The sequence below is a fragment of the Protopterus annectens genome, chromosome 4.part0 (assembly GCF_019279795.1).
Source record: "Protopterus annectens isolate FY-2018-M chromosome 4.part0, PAN1.0, whole genome shotgun sequence".
Taxonomy (NCBI): Eukaryota; Metazoa; Chordata; order Ceratodontiformes; family Protopteridae; genus Protopterus; species Protopterus annectens.
Window position 1 is genome coordinate 1,081,650,550 of NC_056733.1, and position 15,822 is coordinate 1,081,666,371.

Sequence of the window (15,822 nt, forward strand, 5' to 3'; positions counted from 1 at the left end):
CCAGAGATATACTTATGGAAAAATATTATGAAATAAATGAGAGAAGGAAAGGTGATGCACAAAAAGATGTTGGTACAAAAGAGGTGGATTATAAAACTTCCATGCAAGTAACAAACAGCTTGGGCACACAGGCTATAAAAATATTATTTCTGAGAATTGGAGTTTGTTAAAATGTAATTATTATAAAAGTAGTAGGGAATTTACCTGTGTTTGTACAAAAAAGGGGAAAAGTTTTAATTTTTTTCAAAGTAAACTAAATCCCCCACAGACAGTGCATCAGTCCTGGTATGTATAAATGTTATAGCTGCAACTTGTGTAATTTCTTATTGATGGATGTCAAAGTAGTCAGTGTCAGTGGTTATAAAGTACAGCTAAAAGGTAGATCTACTCGTAAGTCTAAATTTGTAGAGTACCTAGTGTTATGCAGCTCATTTTATGTGGGGCATACTACCAGGGAATTAAACAAAAGTATATGTGAGCATAAATATGCTGTGGGTATTGGAGATGAGAAAAATGCATTGGGGAAGCGTTATAAGGTCAATCAGTATAAAGTAGATTTTAAGTTTTGTGTTTTGGATGAAGTTTTATGTTACAACTAGAAATTTAATGCTGAAGATGAACTTGGGTGGTTGGCATTTGATTGGCAAATTGAAATTGAATGCTTGTCATCCATCTAGGTTAAGATTTTGTAGCCTTCCTTAAAGAAAGGGATTAAAGTATTAATTGGTAGTCATGTGGTATTAGTTGACTGTATTTAACTGTTGAAGATTTTTTGTAGCATTGTTCAGTCTGAAGAAGTCTTATCTGATGAAAGCGCTTACTGTTTAATGTTTTTTGGTCATTAAATTCATTGTCTGGTCAATTCCTGGTGTTTTATTTTTAAATTTCATATACAGCATAAGTGAAAAGTTTTGCAGTTAGTACATAAAGATATTTTAAAAATATAAAAATATGTATAGTAAACGTTAAAAGACAGAGCACTAAATGAATAAGAAAGAACATTCAAAGACAGAGTACATGATGAATAACATATCTAAGGGTAGTATAACATAGATAAAGTTTTAAGGTTTACAAGTGCAAAGTTGGTATTAGTTAAATAAATGAATAAGCTAACAAAAATAGCCAACTAGCTGGAGGACTTTCTCAGGAGAGCAATGCTTTATCTTCTGGGAGTTGAGGGATGAATACAGTGGTTAAGGAAAAAACTGCAAATTTTATCAAAATGGGTAAAACTCATAATCTTAACAGTATTGACACATCCTAAGATCATAGGAGTTTACTCCGCTATCGACCCAGAGGTAATTTCAAGCCTAGCTGTTTCATCCCAATGTAATACCATAGATACGCTAGTCTATACCCAGGATTGCATTAAGTAGTGAATGCCCATATCCAAGAGGGTTGTGGGCGCCAGCAATGGTAAGAATTTACTGTGCCCCATCCACTCAACCAGATTCCTTTTGAACAGTATCCTAGAGGTGCTTTGTTTCACATGAATTGGTAGCCTAACTTGAGGCAGAAGACCTGAAGTGAATTTTTCACTGAATTTAGTGTGCTGGCAGTTTAATGGATGCAGTTACCAAGGGCTGTTAGGACTCCATTTGGAGCATGGCTGCTTTGAACTGTTAAGAGCTGCACATGGCTTTTCAGTCCTGGGGGTTGGGTGGTTAGCACAGCACTTTGTAAAGGCAGCTGTGTGTCTGCCTTTTGGGTGATCAGTTAGTGATCCATCAGTAGAATATAGCTGGGCTTCTAATAGGTACTTATTGAGCCTGATTTGGAGGAAGTCTTGAGTTGCAGCACAATGTGTATACAGTAGCAAAAATGGATTATAACAAGTTCTGTGACCGAGTCTATGTATTGTATATAACCTATAGAAATAATTGAAAGTAAAAATTTGAGTTGGTACTTGTCATTTCATGCAACTTACTATATTTGAATGGAAGCACATTATTAAAATTAAATTTCATTGACAGCTGTTATCAAAACTGCATTCATTGTTTTTTATGGGGTCATGTCACAAAGTCCCATGCAGTGGCCTGTGTCCCTTTTATCTGTGCTGCTACTGTAATCAACTGTGGGGTCACTCTAGTATTAGGGTTGAGTAGAAATCTGCTTGCAATTGCCCATTTTAGAGTCTCTGAAATGCCATATTCTCACATCTGGGTAGCTCAGGTTCAATGTTGTCCACTGCTTTGTTGATGAGACACCTCTGTCCTGTACTGACAGTGATTTTTGCCCATGCTTTCCCAAGTCATGTTGAAAGTAGGGCTATTTGTGTGTTACACCCATTAAAGGATAACAGGATTCTATTATTAAATGCTCAACTTCTCTGTCCTTTTTGTCCATGTTTATAGTCTCTGCTATGAATAAACAACAATACAGCATTTAAAATATTTTAAATGGACTGTTTCTCTCCACTAGAACAGTACCTTACTGTATTGTGGTTTCATTTTCAAAAAAACTTTTGTCCCACCCTAGAAAAGCGTTCTGCAGTCTCCAATTCATTGATGTCATCAAAACTGCAATAAGAGCTACACAAAACCAAGTAAAATGAAAAAGTAGAATCCTTTTTAATTTTTTTTTAAATACCACAGAACAGACTTTTCAAAGTGCTTTTTACTGCTGCTTCTTTTTAGAATAGCTAAATTGCAGTCTTTTGTGAAGTCTGAATTGTACTACTTCGACTTATCTCCCATCCCCCTTCACACCTAACCTCCCTAGCCGTTAAAGTACTAATGGTAAATCCAAAGTACAATAAGTAAAAAGCAATAATCCAAGTAAGCACTTTCGTTTGTCACACTGACAAACTTTTTCTGACAACAAGAAACCTCACTTCCTTCTGTTAAAACCATTTGAAATTCCCTCCTTTCAGTACTATTGGTCCATTTCGCCAAAATACATGTCAGCAAAATGACCCCCCCAACCCTAAACACACAAAACTGAGGTATATCTAAAGGGTGTAGTCATATAAATGAGAAGTTTGTCAGTGTGACAAACGAAAGCGCTTACCTGGATTATTGCTTTTTACTTATTGTACTTTGGATTATTCTAATTAAAAGGTTTTCTTTGCTGCTAGACCGGATTCTACTTTTTCATTGATGTCATCAAGGCCAGTGAATACAGGTAGTTTTCTGTCCAATTCCCTCCCCAGACTGACATCACAATGACCGTCCTAAAAGCCCTACCCATACAGAAAGTAAAGGCTAGAACAAGGAAACAGTACGCGAGTCAAGTCTCCTGCTGTGAGCTGTCGATTACAGCAGGTAACAGATCAAATTACCATTAGTACTTTGACGGCTAAGGAGATTAGGTGTAAAGGGGGATGGGAGATAAGTAGTACAATTCAGACTTCACAAAAGACTGCAATTTAGCTATTCTAAAAAGAAGCAGCAGTAAAAAGCACTTTGAAAAGTCTGTTCTGTGGTATTTGCACTGTTTGTGTAGTCAATGAACGGCACAAAATGTTACTTAAAACTGAGTGAAAGACAATAAAACATATTTTTTGAGTCTGTGGGTATGGTTATCCTTTAGGTAACTTAAAGTTACATGAATTAAGTATATGGTTATATGCACTCTTACACTAGAATGCACTCTTATTGTGAATCATTGTTTTATTTTATTGTGTTTTCTGTGTATTTAAGCAATGCATTTAATTAACATGCTTCTGTGCTTGTATTCTGTAACTACATTTCCATTTATTTTTTGTTCTAGTTTCATATACACAGCTTCCGGTTGCATTTTTTGTGCTATTTTGGGATGCAAACATAGCATATAGCTTTATGATCAGTTTAAGTATAATCTTAAGAATGTATGCATAATTGAAGAAATATTGCACAGAAAACTAACCTCTCCCCTTCTTTTTCTTGCTTTCAGCTTGCAGAGGCTAACCCAGGTGAGGATTCCTTTTTGTGATTTTAAACTTTTTTGCAGTGAAGATTCATATTCTTGTCCTGTAAATAGATAGTCTTTGATTCAGATTACATTTTATTTTGTCTCTTAAATATAAACTGTATGCCATATTTGTGCTGTCTTCTGGAGCATAATTTAAGTATCAAGTGATTTATGATACTGTTTTACCATGAGCCGAGTGGGGGGACTTCTGTAAGTTAGGCTGGTTTGTGTTTCATATTTTGCTATATATATAGTTACAGAAAGGCAGTGTATTGGGCAGAAAATGGAGCAGGGATATCTGCATGTTTAAGTTTTACATAGATGTGACATTTTTAATGGATAGTAAATTTTGCAAGGCTTGTGGCCAAGTATAGGTTGCAAATGGTAGTGGATGTCTAACATGTTCCTTCATGAATGGCATGTTTCTTTCCACCTGAGAAATGTGTAATTTAGTGTAATAGAAATGGGGACATGTTAATGTGATGCCAGTTTCAAAGCTGCATGTATCATCCAGTCTGCAGGAGTGAAGTTCCTCCCGACTGTATCCATTTCTTGCCCCTTTCTTCTCTGTTCTGTTTTTGTGAGAAGATTCTTTCCCTTTCATTTCATATTTTCCCTGCCTTCCATTTTCATAACAGTTTTCTTTGTCTTGTTCTTTTTCCTCATTCTGTTATGGTTAATGCAAAATTCCTCCTTCATTTGACAGCAGCTTAGCCAAAAGGGTCCGTTTTCTGAAAAAAAGTGTTGAAACATTTCTACGGGTGAGGAGATTTCTTCCTTTACATAAGTTGCAACAACTTTATTTAGAGTTGGTTATATTTGATGATCAAAGGAGAGCAGCTGTCTGATTAGTGGGTGCAGTATATTTCCCCAAGAAAAATACAGATGTTAGTGCTGTTCTTCAGTTGGTGTCAGATGCAGTTTTTGATGGGGGTGCTTTTGATGGGATGTATAAATTTTAATCGAACTGAAAACATTGTCACTAGATAATCATCCACAGAAAACTGACACTTCAGTTTCATGTAGAAAACCAATCTGAGCAATTTTGCAGAGGTGCAAAGCTCTGGCACCCCTTCCCATCATCACAACCCAGTGATTAACAACTCTTGAAATTGCCAGAATTCTGCAATCTCAATAAAGTAAGTTACAGTATGCAGTAAAAATGGATTGTTAAACTGCTTCAGTTCATTGGCTGTCAAACATGCCAGACTCGAACCAAAGCCGTATATCCTGATTCACCTTTTTGTTGTTATTTGTTCATTTCTTATCCATGTGACAGTGAGTAGAAACGGACATGTAGCTGCTACTTTAAATTCATCAGTTCTGTTAGACGCTAAGGTCATCTTCACAAAATTCTGTACTGGTCCTCTTTAAATAATTGCTTCTCATGGTATATGTTTTCTGGTCTTGAATTTTGTGTTGGTTTGTCTTCAGTCTTTCCTTCATTTTTCTAAGTTTTCTTCTAATTTGTTTTTTTCTTATAAGGGCTCAAAAGCTGAATACAGCATTGCAGTTGTTTGCTTGCTTATTTGCTTGCTTTTGTTGACCCGGTTAGTCCCACTAGGCTAGTTGCCTCTTTTCAGGGGAGGCCAGAGGAAGTATGCATATGCTGATTTGGAAAAATTTGACCCGGAGACTGGGGAAATTCCTCTACTCTTTTTCAGTAAGTACAGTGTGATTACATCCATCAGAGCTACCATCAACACAGGCAGATGGTTCATAGATTAGTACTAGGCTTGACCCTATGACCCTTGTGGACCATTTTAAGCCTAGCCAGTTGCCCAATGTGAGGATCAAACCCTGCACCTTGTGTGTCTGTAAGGTAAACACCTTAGCCATTATCGCAACCTCCCACCGCCTCAGTTTAACATCCCATCCGAAGGATGACAGTCAGGAGTGTATGTAGCATCATATCATAATGCTGCACTGCAGTATGAGTAATGGAAAAATAATCTAGTCACTCGGGAAGAGAATAGATCCATGGTCGTGTGATTTCCAGTACCACAGGCAAGTGTGCTTCCTGTTGAGTCATTGACACTGCATTTGAGGTCTTATTAGGGGGGAAGGATTCCTTTTGTTGTGTAGTAACTCTTGGTGTGCTTACTGACTTGTTTATGAGAGCTGCGTCTAATTCCCAAGTCATATTTTTGAGTTAAAGTTCAATCACCAGTTTATTCAGTTGTCATCAGCTTTTTTGTTGTCCTTTATGCGTATTGCCGTGTGCTTTCTAACATTCCGATTACAATGTCTTCCTTATTGCTTTGCTGGTCCCCTTATTTCCATTATTTTTTTCACTATACGATCCTACATAATATACCTTGTATGTGTAGCACATAAATTGATCACTAAGTTTATTTATTTTGTGAAGAATTAAGATGATTTTTGTGTTTCACTGATGCAGTCATTACATTTGGGTTATCTGCTTGCAGTAGCCCTCATTCGACCTGATTAACAAAGTCTTTGGTCCTGCGTCGGTTGCTGTCCCTTCTTCCTTGACGTCAGGTCGTCAGGGGTATAAAACATGCAGCCGACGCCATTACATCAGTCATTCTTGCTGTGCGATGCCCAAAGCAGAAGCAGTTCACAAGTGTCGGTCGGCAGACTCCTGAAATTTCCGTTTTCGAGTTTCAGAACCAAAGTCTTCAAACAAAGATCAAACAGGACAAGCCAAGGACGATTTTAATTGCACCAAACTGGCCACGCCAATACTGGTACCCCCTCTTGCGCAGTGTGTCACGCTTGGCCCCATGGCACCTGCCTCAGACTCCTTCCCTGTTGTCTCAGCAGGAGAACCAGATTCTGCACCCTCAACTGCAAACCCTGAACCTAGCATCCTGGCTAATTACCTAATCTCTCCTTTACCATCCCTCAGTAAATCAGTGATGGATATCATTTTAGAAGCAAGGAGGCCTAGTACTAGAAAATCTTATGCTGCAAAATGGAAAAGATTCTGTGCCTGGAACCAATCTCAAGGGATGAGCGCAGCAGCATCCAGTTTACCTCAGATTCTACAATACTTGACTGAGATGCTTAATAAGGGCTTGTCCTTTTCCTCCATCAAAATTCATGCCTCAGCCATTTCAGCTCATTATAACACAGAGCCTCCCCTCTTCTCTCACCCACAACTCAAGCAGTTTTTTAGAGTGGCCAAAAATTTAAGGCCACCAAGGAGAGCTCCTACTCCAGCCTGGGACCTTAACTTTGTCGTGGAGAAACTCACTCTTCCACCTTTCGAGCCAGCTGTTACTGCAGATTTAAAATTCCTTTCTTAGAAAACAGCTTTCCTTTTAGCAATCACTTCAGCAAGAAGAGTATCTGAATTACAGGCCCTTATGGCAGTGGAGCCTTTCATCATATTTTATGCGGACAGGGTGTCCCTCAGAACCAAACCCACCTTCATGCCCAAGGTGGTATCCAGTGTGGCTCTTAATCAGTACATTAATTTGCCTACCTTCTTTCCTAACCCACAGAACAATCGGGAACAGATACTGCACTCCTTAGATGTGCACAGACAACTTAGATTCTACTTGGACAGGACTAAACCTTGAAGGAAATCTGAACAACTGCAGGGACAGAGGGGGAAAGCTATTTCAAAGCAAACCATTTCAAAATGGATAGGCAACTGCATTAATTTCTGCTATAAGCACCATGGAAAACTTATCCCACAGGGCATCAGACCCCATTCAACCAGGGCTGCATCTACCTCTACAGCCATTCTCGGAGGCGTCCCTACCAGGGACATCCTAGAAGCTGCTACCTGGAGTTCTGTACATACTTTCACTAAGCATTATCATTTGCCAATTTTCTCTAAATCCAGAACTGGCTTTGCCACTGCAGTCTTGCAGGGCTTTATAGCTGGTCCTAATTCTATTTAAATTCCTCCTCCCAACTTTAGCTTTGGGAATCTACCCAAATGTATTGACTGCAACAGTGAAACACTAAGAACATAGCACGGTTGTGTACACTTACCATAAATGTAGATGTTCGAGTGTATTCACTGTTGTAGTCCTGGTTACCCTCCCTCCAGCCCCCTGTCTTCTTTTGGCTATACCTCTACTTTCCCTTGCTATGCTCAAAAAGCTTTTTGGTGTATTTGCTTTTTTGTTGGAAGTATATCCTTGTATTTATAGATTTAATTGCTTCCCATTGCACCAAACTGGCCACGCCAATACTGGTACCCCCTCTTGCGCAGTGTGTCACGCTTGGCCCCATGGCACCTGCCTCAGACTCCTTCCCTGTTGTCTCAGCAGGAGAACCAGATTCTGCACCCTCAACTGCAAACCCTGAACCTAGCATCCTGGCTAATTACCTAATCTCTCCTTTACCATCCCTCAGTAAATCAGTGATGGATATCATTTTAGAAGCAAGGAGGCCTAGTACTAGAAAATCTTATGCTGCAAAATGGAAAAGATTCTGTGCCTGGAACCAATCTCAAGGGATGGGCACAGTAGTGCCCAATTTACCTCATATTCTTCAATACTTAACTGAGATGCTTCACAAGGGCCTTTCCTTTTCCTCCATCAAAATTCATGCCTCAGCCATTTCAGCTCATTACAACACAGAACCACCCCTCTTCTCTCATCCTCTGATCAAGCAGTTCCTCAGAGGGGCCAGAAACTTAAGACCACCCAGGAGAGCCCCTACTCCAGCCTGGGACCTTAACTTTGCCTTGGAAAACTTACTCTACCTCCTTTTGAGCCAGCTGCAAATGCAGAGCTGAAATTCCTTTCTTGGAAAATGGCCTTCCTTTTAGCCATCACTTCAGCTAGAAGTGTGTCTGAATTACAGGCACTTAAGGCAGTGGAGCCTTTCATCATCTTTCATGTGGACAGGGTGTCCCTCAGGACCAATCCCTCCTTCATGCCCAAGGTAGTATTCAGTGTGGCTCAATCAGTCCATTCATTTGCCAATCTTCTTTTCTAATCCACAGAGCAAAGGGGGAATGGATACTGCATTCCTTAGATGTGCACAGACAATTTAGATTTTACTTGGACAGGACTAAACCTCTCAGGAAATTTGAACAACTACTGGTGGCATTTGTTGTAGGGGCAGAGGGGAAGGCCATTTCAAAGCAAACCATTTCTAAATGGATAGGCCATTGCATTCATTTCTGCTATAAGCACCATGGAAATCCTGTCTCTCAGGGGATAAGACCTCATTCAACCAGGGCTGCATCTACCTCTACAGCGTTTCTCAGAGGTGTAACTACCAGGGACATCCTAGAAGCCACTACCTGGAGTTTTGTACATACTGTCACCTAGCATTACTATTTGCCAATTTTCTCTAAATCCTGAGCTGGTTTTGCCACTGCAGTCTTGCAGGGGCTTATAGCTGGTCTTAATGCTATCTAAATTCCTCCTCCCATCCTTAGCTTTGGGAATCTACCCAAATGTGATGACTGCAACAGTGAAACACGCAGAACATAGTACAGTTGTGTACACTTACCGTAAATGTAGATGTTCGAGTGTATTCACTGTTGCAGTCCAAGTTACCCTCCCTCCAGCCCCCTGACTTCTTTTGGCTATACCTCTATTCCTTTTTACTATGCTTAAAAGCTTTTTGGTGTATTTGTGTTTTTGTTGGAGGTATAACCTTGTTTACATATATTTAATTGCTTGCCATTAGGGAGGCACCTGACATCTGGGGCAAGAAAAACTGATGTAATGGCATTGGCTGCATGCATACCCCTGACTACCAGATGTCATGGAAGATGAGACAGCAACCGATGCAGGACACAAGTCTTTGATAATCAGGCCGACTAAGGGCTACTGCAAGCAGATAACCCAAATGTGATGACTACAACAGTGAATATACTCGAACATCTACATTTATGGTAAGTGTACACAACTGTACGTTCTAGATCCAGTACTGACTTTGATTGCACCATTCTTCAGGAGTTCCTGGATTCATATCCTTCCTCATCCCTGGTTGAATAGTCCTTTGTAATCAAGCCATGTAGCCTAAAGGCTACTGCAATTGTGGGGATGATAAAACATAAAATAGTTGTGTAAGTAGTACTTACCCACAACAGTAGATGTTTGAATTCCTTGCTGCTGCAATAGCCACAGCTGTCCACCATCCCTGTTATGTTGTATATAGTTGTTCTAAGGAAATAGTTTGGTGGATTTTCTTCCTTGTAAATTTAGTTCAAAATGAGCATGCTTCTACTTAACTTTAATCAAGAAAGTCCTGACGTTTTTCCACTCTGACTGTTGATTTTTTCCCTCCTCAGGGCTGACCAATCAGCAGTCAGAGTTGAAGTGTTACAAGGGCACAGAAGATGGATGGTTGTGTCTGGGTCATTTTCCCTATATTGCTTACAATGTCAGAGCAGTGAAGAGTTGATGTCGGATGCTTTCTCCATGGCAGAGAAGATTCCCGTACACCTTTTTACCATTCCCATTGATGGCCTGCTCCATCTTCAGGGAAGAAATAACAAAGAATATTTTTGTAGCGTCATGCTGTCTAGTCAGGAAACTATCCTTGTACCTTGTACAAGGAGAAGTTGTCATCTTGGTTAGTAATGATCAGCTGTAAATTAAGGCATGGGTTCTCCTTTAGATCCTTTGATCCTGCTTAGACTTTCAGATGTCCTTCAAGGATGCATCTGCAGTCATAACATATGGGTTGTCCTGCCTCAGGCAGCCCTTCGGTCGGCCGGATTCCAAAGTCTGGGTCTGGCCTCTGCTGATGTCGCACTTTCCCCGACGTCAGAGCTTCTGGGGTATAAAGGCATCAGCCGACGCCATTTTCCTCAGTCTTTCTTGCCGCGGTGCCCAAGCAGAAGCTGTTCGCAAGTGCCGGTCGGTCAGATCCAGAGATTTCAGCTACCGAAGACTTCTAAAAAAGCTAAGTACCCCGTTGGGGACTCTTTCTTGCCTCAGCCGATGTCAGACAAAGTAAATAATTGTTTAACTTGTGGGAAACAAATACCTCATAAGGATTTCCATTCTTGCTGCCTTCCTTGCTTAGGCCCAGACCACGATGTATCAGCTTGTTTAGCCTGTGCCTCCTTCAACCGACGGACTCTTAGACGTCGGTCGGAGTTTGCAGAAGAGTTTTTTGGATCCGCTTTTGCATATAAAATGCCGTTGGAGACTCCGACTACACATTTAGCCAAAAAACGCAAGGAAAAGGACCGACACTCGCGGCCCGCGGTTTTGGCTGAAACCACGGTTAGGCCTACCGCGAGTGTCTCGGTTTTGGCTGAAACAGAGTCCCCGGTTCTTACTTCTGCCGAAATCATACCTCCGACAACCGAGGCCAGAGAGGCCCCGGCTGCGTCGGCTACAGAAATCCCTACCGAAGAAGCAAGCGCACAAGAATTGTCCGACACCATTCCATTGGACATTTCTACTCCTGCACGTGGGGCAGCTAGGCCCCCTGCTTCTATGTCTATTAAGGCCTTCTCCAGAGCTAAAGCAGCTAAAATTTCAAAAGCCTTACCTGCAAAAGCTACTTCTCAGAGACCTCCCTCAAGTTCTCAGATTCTCAGCCTTGCTGAGGACCTTATATCCATGATTAGGGGTTCCCAACCTCACCCAGACAGGGCCTCCCACCCTCCTCCTGACAAAAGGCCTAGGACTGAACCCCCTGAACCTCTCTCCTCAGACTACTCCTCGGATGGATCTGATTTATCAGACCATCAGGAAGGGCCATATTCTCCTTATGAGGATTCAGATGCAGAAGACTCTATTCCTTCTGCCTCCCCTCCTGAAGAATTTTCTTTTGGGGAAACTTTGCATTCAATGAGGGAACACTTTCAGTGGCAGGGTCAGGATTTCTCTGACTCTAGAAAAAGATTAAGAACCTTTCTACACTTACCACAGCATAGGCCTCTAGCCATACCACCTGTGCTAACTGTAGTTGATGATGCATATAATGATGTCAGTTCTGCCCCTCTTCCCCCGGCCCCTGCAAAACCTGACAGATATTACAGGGTCCCGGATTCTCACTTCCATTTGTATAAAGCCCATGCTGCAGACCCAGAAACTATATCTCGGGGCCCAAAAGGCGTTGCAGCTGCCACTGCCAAAAACCCCCTACCCTCTGAAAGAGAGTCAAGAGCATTAGAGAGATGGGGGAAAAAAAAAAAAAAAGGTTTATACATCTGCTACTCTTTCTGCCAGGGCATTAAACTGTCAATCCCACATGATACAGTACCAGGAATATTTGTTAGATCAGCTGAATAAAAAGCTTTCTTCTACTGAACCTTTAGACCGAAAGTCCCTTCAGGATTTGGTACACAACTCTCAGCAGGTCAGTAATCATTTCTTAAAATGTGGCTATGATGCACTGGAGGCTTCATTTAGATCAGCTATGACTGGGGCAGTAATTCGAAGACATGCCTGGCTAAAAGAGCAACCCTTGCCAGACCATGTCAAGGCTAAACTCCTAGATGCTCCAATGGAGAAACAAAGTTTATTTGGCTCCCCTGCACAGGATATTCTAAAGAAAGTGGAAGAAAAAGCAAAATCTGTGCAAACAGTAAAGAATTTTCTGCAGGTTCAACCTCCGAGGTTCAGCAGAAACTGGCCTTCAAAGAATTGGTCCTTTCCAGACACCTCCAGAGCACAGAGGGGCAGGAATAGACGCCCAAGAGGCAGAGGTCAATCAAAGGGTGCCTACAGGGGTCGTCAGTGGCAGCCTGCCAACCAGAGGAGTAGTGCCACAGCTATAACTACAACCACTTCCACAGGACAGACACAATGACTTGACTCTGATTCCGCCTACCAGGGAACAACTGGAAGCACCCTTGGGCGGAAAGCTGTCTTTATTCTCGAAAAACTGGTATTGCATTACAAAAGACAAATGGACATTGCAAACCATAGACAAAGGATACAGGTTTCACTTCCACACTTTTCCAAGAAGGAGCGGAATGCCAAACCTTCCACTAAACCAGAAGCCAGAGGCTTTAAGACAAATCCACAATTTACTTCAGATGAAAGCTATAGAAAGGGTACCATCTATGGAACAAGGCCAAGGATTTTATTCCAGACATTTCCTTGTACCAAGAAAAGAAAACCAATGGAGGCCTATTCTCGACTTGTCCGCACTAAACACATATCTCATTGTGCCAAAATTCAAGATGCTGACCCTACAGCAACTTCTTCCCATGTTGGGCAAGGAGTCTTGGCTGGTGACTCTAGATCTCAAGGAGGCATACCTGCACGTCCCTATACAACCAGATTGCAGAAGACACCTCAGATTTCTTGCAGGATCAGAGCATTATCAATTCTCAGCATTGCCCTTTGGCTTATCTACTGCGCCCAGAGTATTCATGAAATGCCTGGCATCAGTAATTGCAATGCAGGCTTCAGGGAATTCAAATCTATCCATACCTGGACGACTGCCTAATACAAGCGGACAACAAGACAAAACTAATAAAGGATTTGGCCTATGTCATGCACCTGTTACAGGCCTTGGGATACACAGTCAACATCCAGAAGTCAAGACTAGTGCCATCCCAAAGGATAACATTTTTGGGTGCGGATCTGGACACAATGACTCAGATGGCTTTTCTCACAGAAGAAAAACAAAAGCAACTACCAGTGTACTTCATGGCTTTGACAAGACAAACTCAGCTCACTGCAAGGAAAGTCCCTGCAGGCCCTGGGTTACATGGCATCCTGCATAATCTTGATCCCGCATGCCAGGCTACATATGAGAAAATTACAATGGTACCTAAGGAATGTATGGTCTCAACACAGGCACAGTCTAGAAAACATGATACCAATCATTCCATGCCTGAAAAAGGAATTCCTGTGGTGGGCTCAGGCCTGCCAGTCCAACAGAGGGTTGCCTTTCAACAAACCACAACCAAGGCAGACCATCACCACGGACGCCTCAGACCTAGGATGGGGAGCACACATGGAGGACAAGTGTATCCAAGGCCTATGGTCTCAGGACCAGCTGAACTTGCACATAAACCTAAAGGAGATGCTGGCAGTGAAACATGCAATCGAGACATTCAAATCATTCCTCCAGCAAGGACATCTGCTGATAAGGACAGACAACACCACAGTCATGTGGTACATAAACAAACAGGGAGGCACGCATTCCTACCCTCTATGCCGGATGGCAATGGATCTGTGGAACCTAGGCCTGAATCTCAACATCCAGCTGCAGGCCAAATTCGTACCCGGAAAAGAGAATTCACTAGCAGACAGCCTAAGCAGAACTACCACGGATGCTCACGAATGGTTGCTGCATCCACACATCTTCAAAATCATAACAAGCAAATGGGGAATGCCAGAGATAGACCTGTTCGCCTCCCCACTCAACCACCAACTGAAGAAATTCTGCTCAAGAGTTTACCACCCACAAGCCTGGAGGGTGGACTCTCTCTCTTTCAGCTGGAATGCCCTAACAGTGTATGCTTTTCCACCTCTCCCATTGATGTACAAAGTTCTACTGAAGATCAGGGAGGAACAGCCAAAGGTGATACTAATAGCTCCAGACTGGCCAAGGCAGCACTGGTACCTGCTACTGAGAAGCATGTCTCGGGCGAACTCATGGACTCTACCCCTATGGCCTCTTCTTCTAACGCAGAACAACTTCAAGACCCTGCATCCAAACTTGAAAACACTGCAGCTAACTGCCTGGAAAATTGCTTAAAATAAAACAAAACTGTTTTATGTCAGAGGGTCAAGGACATTATCCTGGAGGCTCGCAGACCCTCCACAAGGAAGACATACTCAGCTAAATGGAAGAGATTCCTCATTTGGAGCGCATCAAAGGGTACAAATACCACACTGGCAAACCTAGCACACATCCTAGAATATTTAGCAGAACTGTTCCACAATGGCCTGTCCTATTCCTCCATTAAGATTCATGCTTCAGCAATTTCAGCAGAGTACAACATGGATCCACCTATCTTCTCTCACCCTCTCCTCAGACAATTTTTAAGAGGGATCAAAAATGTAAAACCTCCAAGGTGACCCCCTCTGCCTACATGGGATCTCAATTTTGTGCTGGAAAAATTAACATTACCCCCTTTTGAACCAGCAGTATCAGCAGACTTACAGTTCTTATCTTGGAAAACTGCTTTCCTTCTGGCAATCACTTCAGCAAGAAGAGTATCTGAGTTACAGGCATTAATGGCAGTGCAGCCTTTCCTTATTTTTCACCAGGATAGAGTGTCTCTGAGAACCAATCCTACTTTCATGCCAAAGGTGGTATCCAGGGTATCCTTGAACCAAGCTATCCATTTGCCTACGTTCTTCCCTAACCCACAGAACAGGGGGGAAAAACTTTTGCACACCTTGGATGTACACAGACAACTACGCTACTATCTGGACAGAACTAAAACCAGCAGAAAAACTGACCAACTTTTTGTAGCATATGCAACTGGAGTGCAAGGAAAAGCAATTTCCAAACAGACAATTTCAAAATGGATAGGAAATTGCATTTGTTTTTGTTACTCTTTTCATGGAAAGACAGCTCCTGAAAATATCAGGCCTCACTCCACAAGAGCCACAGCCACCACTACAGCTTTCCTACGAGGGGTGGCTACCAAGGACATTTTAGAAGCTGCTACTTGGAGCTCTGTGCATACATCTGCCAAGCATTACAATCTACCTTTATACTCCAGATCCCGAGCAGGTTTTGCAACGGCAGTTTTACAGGGGATCTTAACTACACCATCCTTATCTTAGTACCTCCTCCCCCAGTTTGGCTATGGTATTCTACCCATATGTTATGACTGCAGATGCATCCTTGAAGGACATAGTACAGTTTTGTACCTACCATAAATGTAGATGTCCGATAGGTATGCATCTGCAGTCAGGATTACCCACCCTCCTTCCCCTCTGTGGTACTCCTAGGGTGCTTACCCCTTCTTCAGCTAGCTGGAGGAATCTATTATGGTGTATTTGTTTGTATGTATGTATGTATGTATATATATATATATATATATATATATATATATAT

General features: G+C 41.9%; 1 protein-coding gene across 1 annotated transcript in view; it reads left to right on the top strand.

Moving 5' to 3' along the window:
• IK (IK cytokine) overlaps positions 1 to 15,822 on the top strand; it is a 776,265-nt gene that overhangs the window by 445,563 nt on the left and 314,880 nt on the right. Inside the window, exon 13 of the mRNA XM_044069023.1 lies at positions 3,874 to 3,892. Coding sequence (XP_043924958.1) covers positions 3,874 to 3,892 — 19 coding nt within the window. The remainder of the gene's footprint in view (positions 1 to 3,873; positions 3,893 to 15,822) is intronic.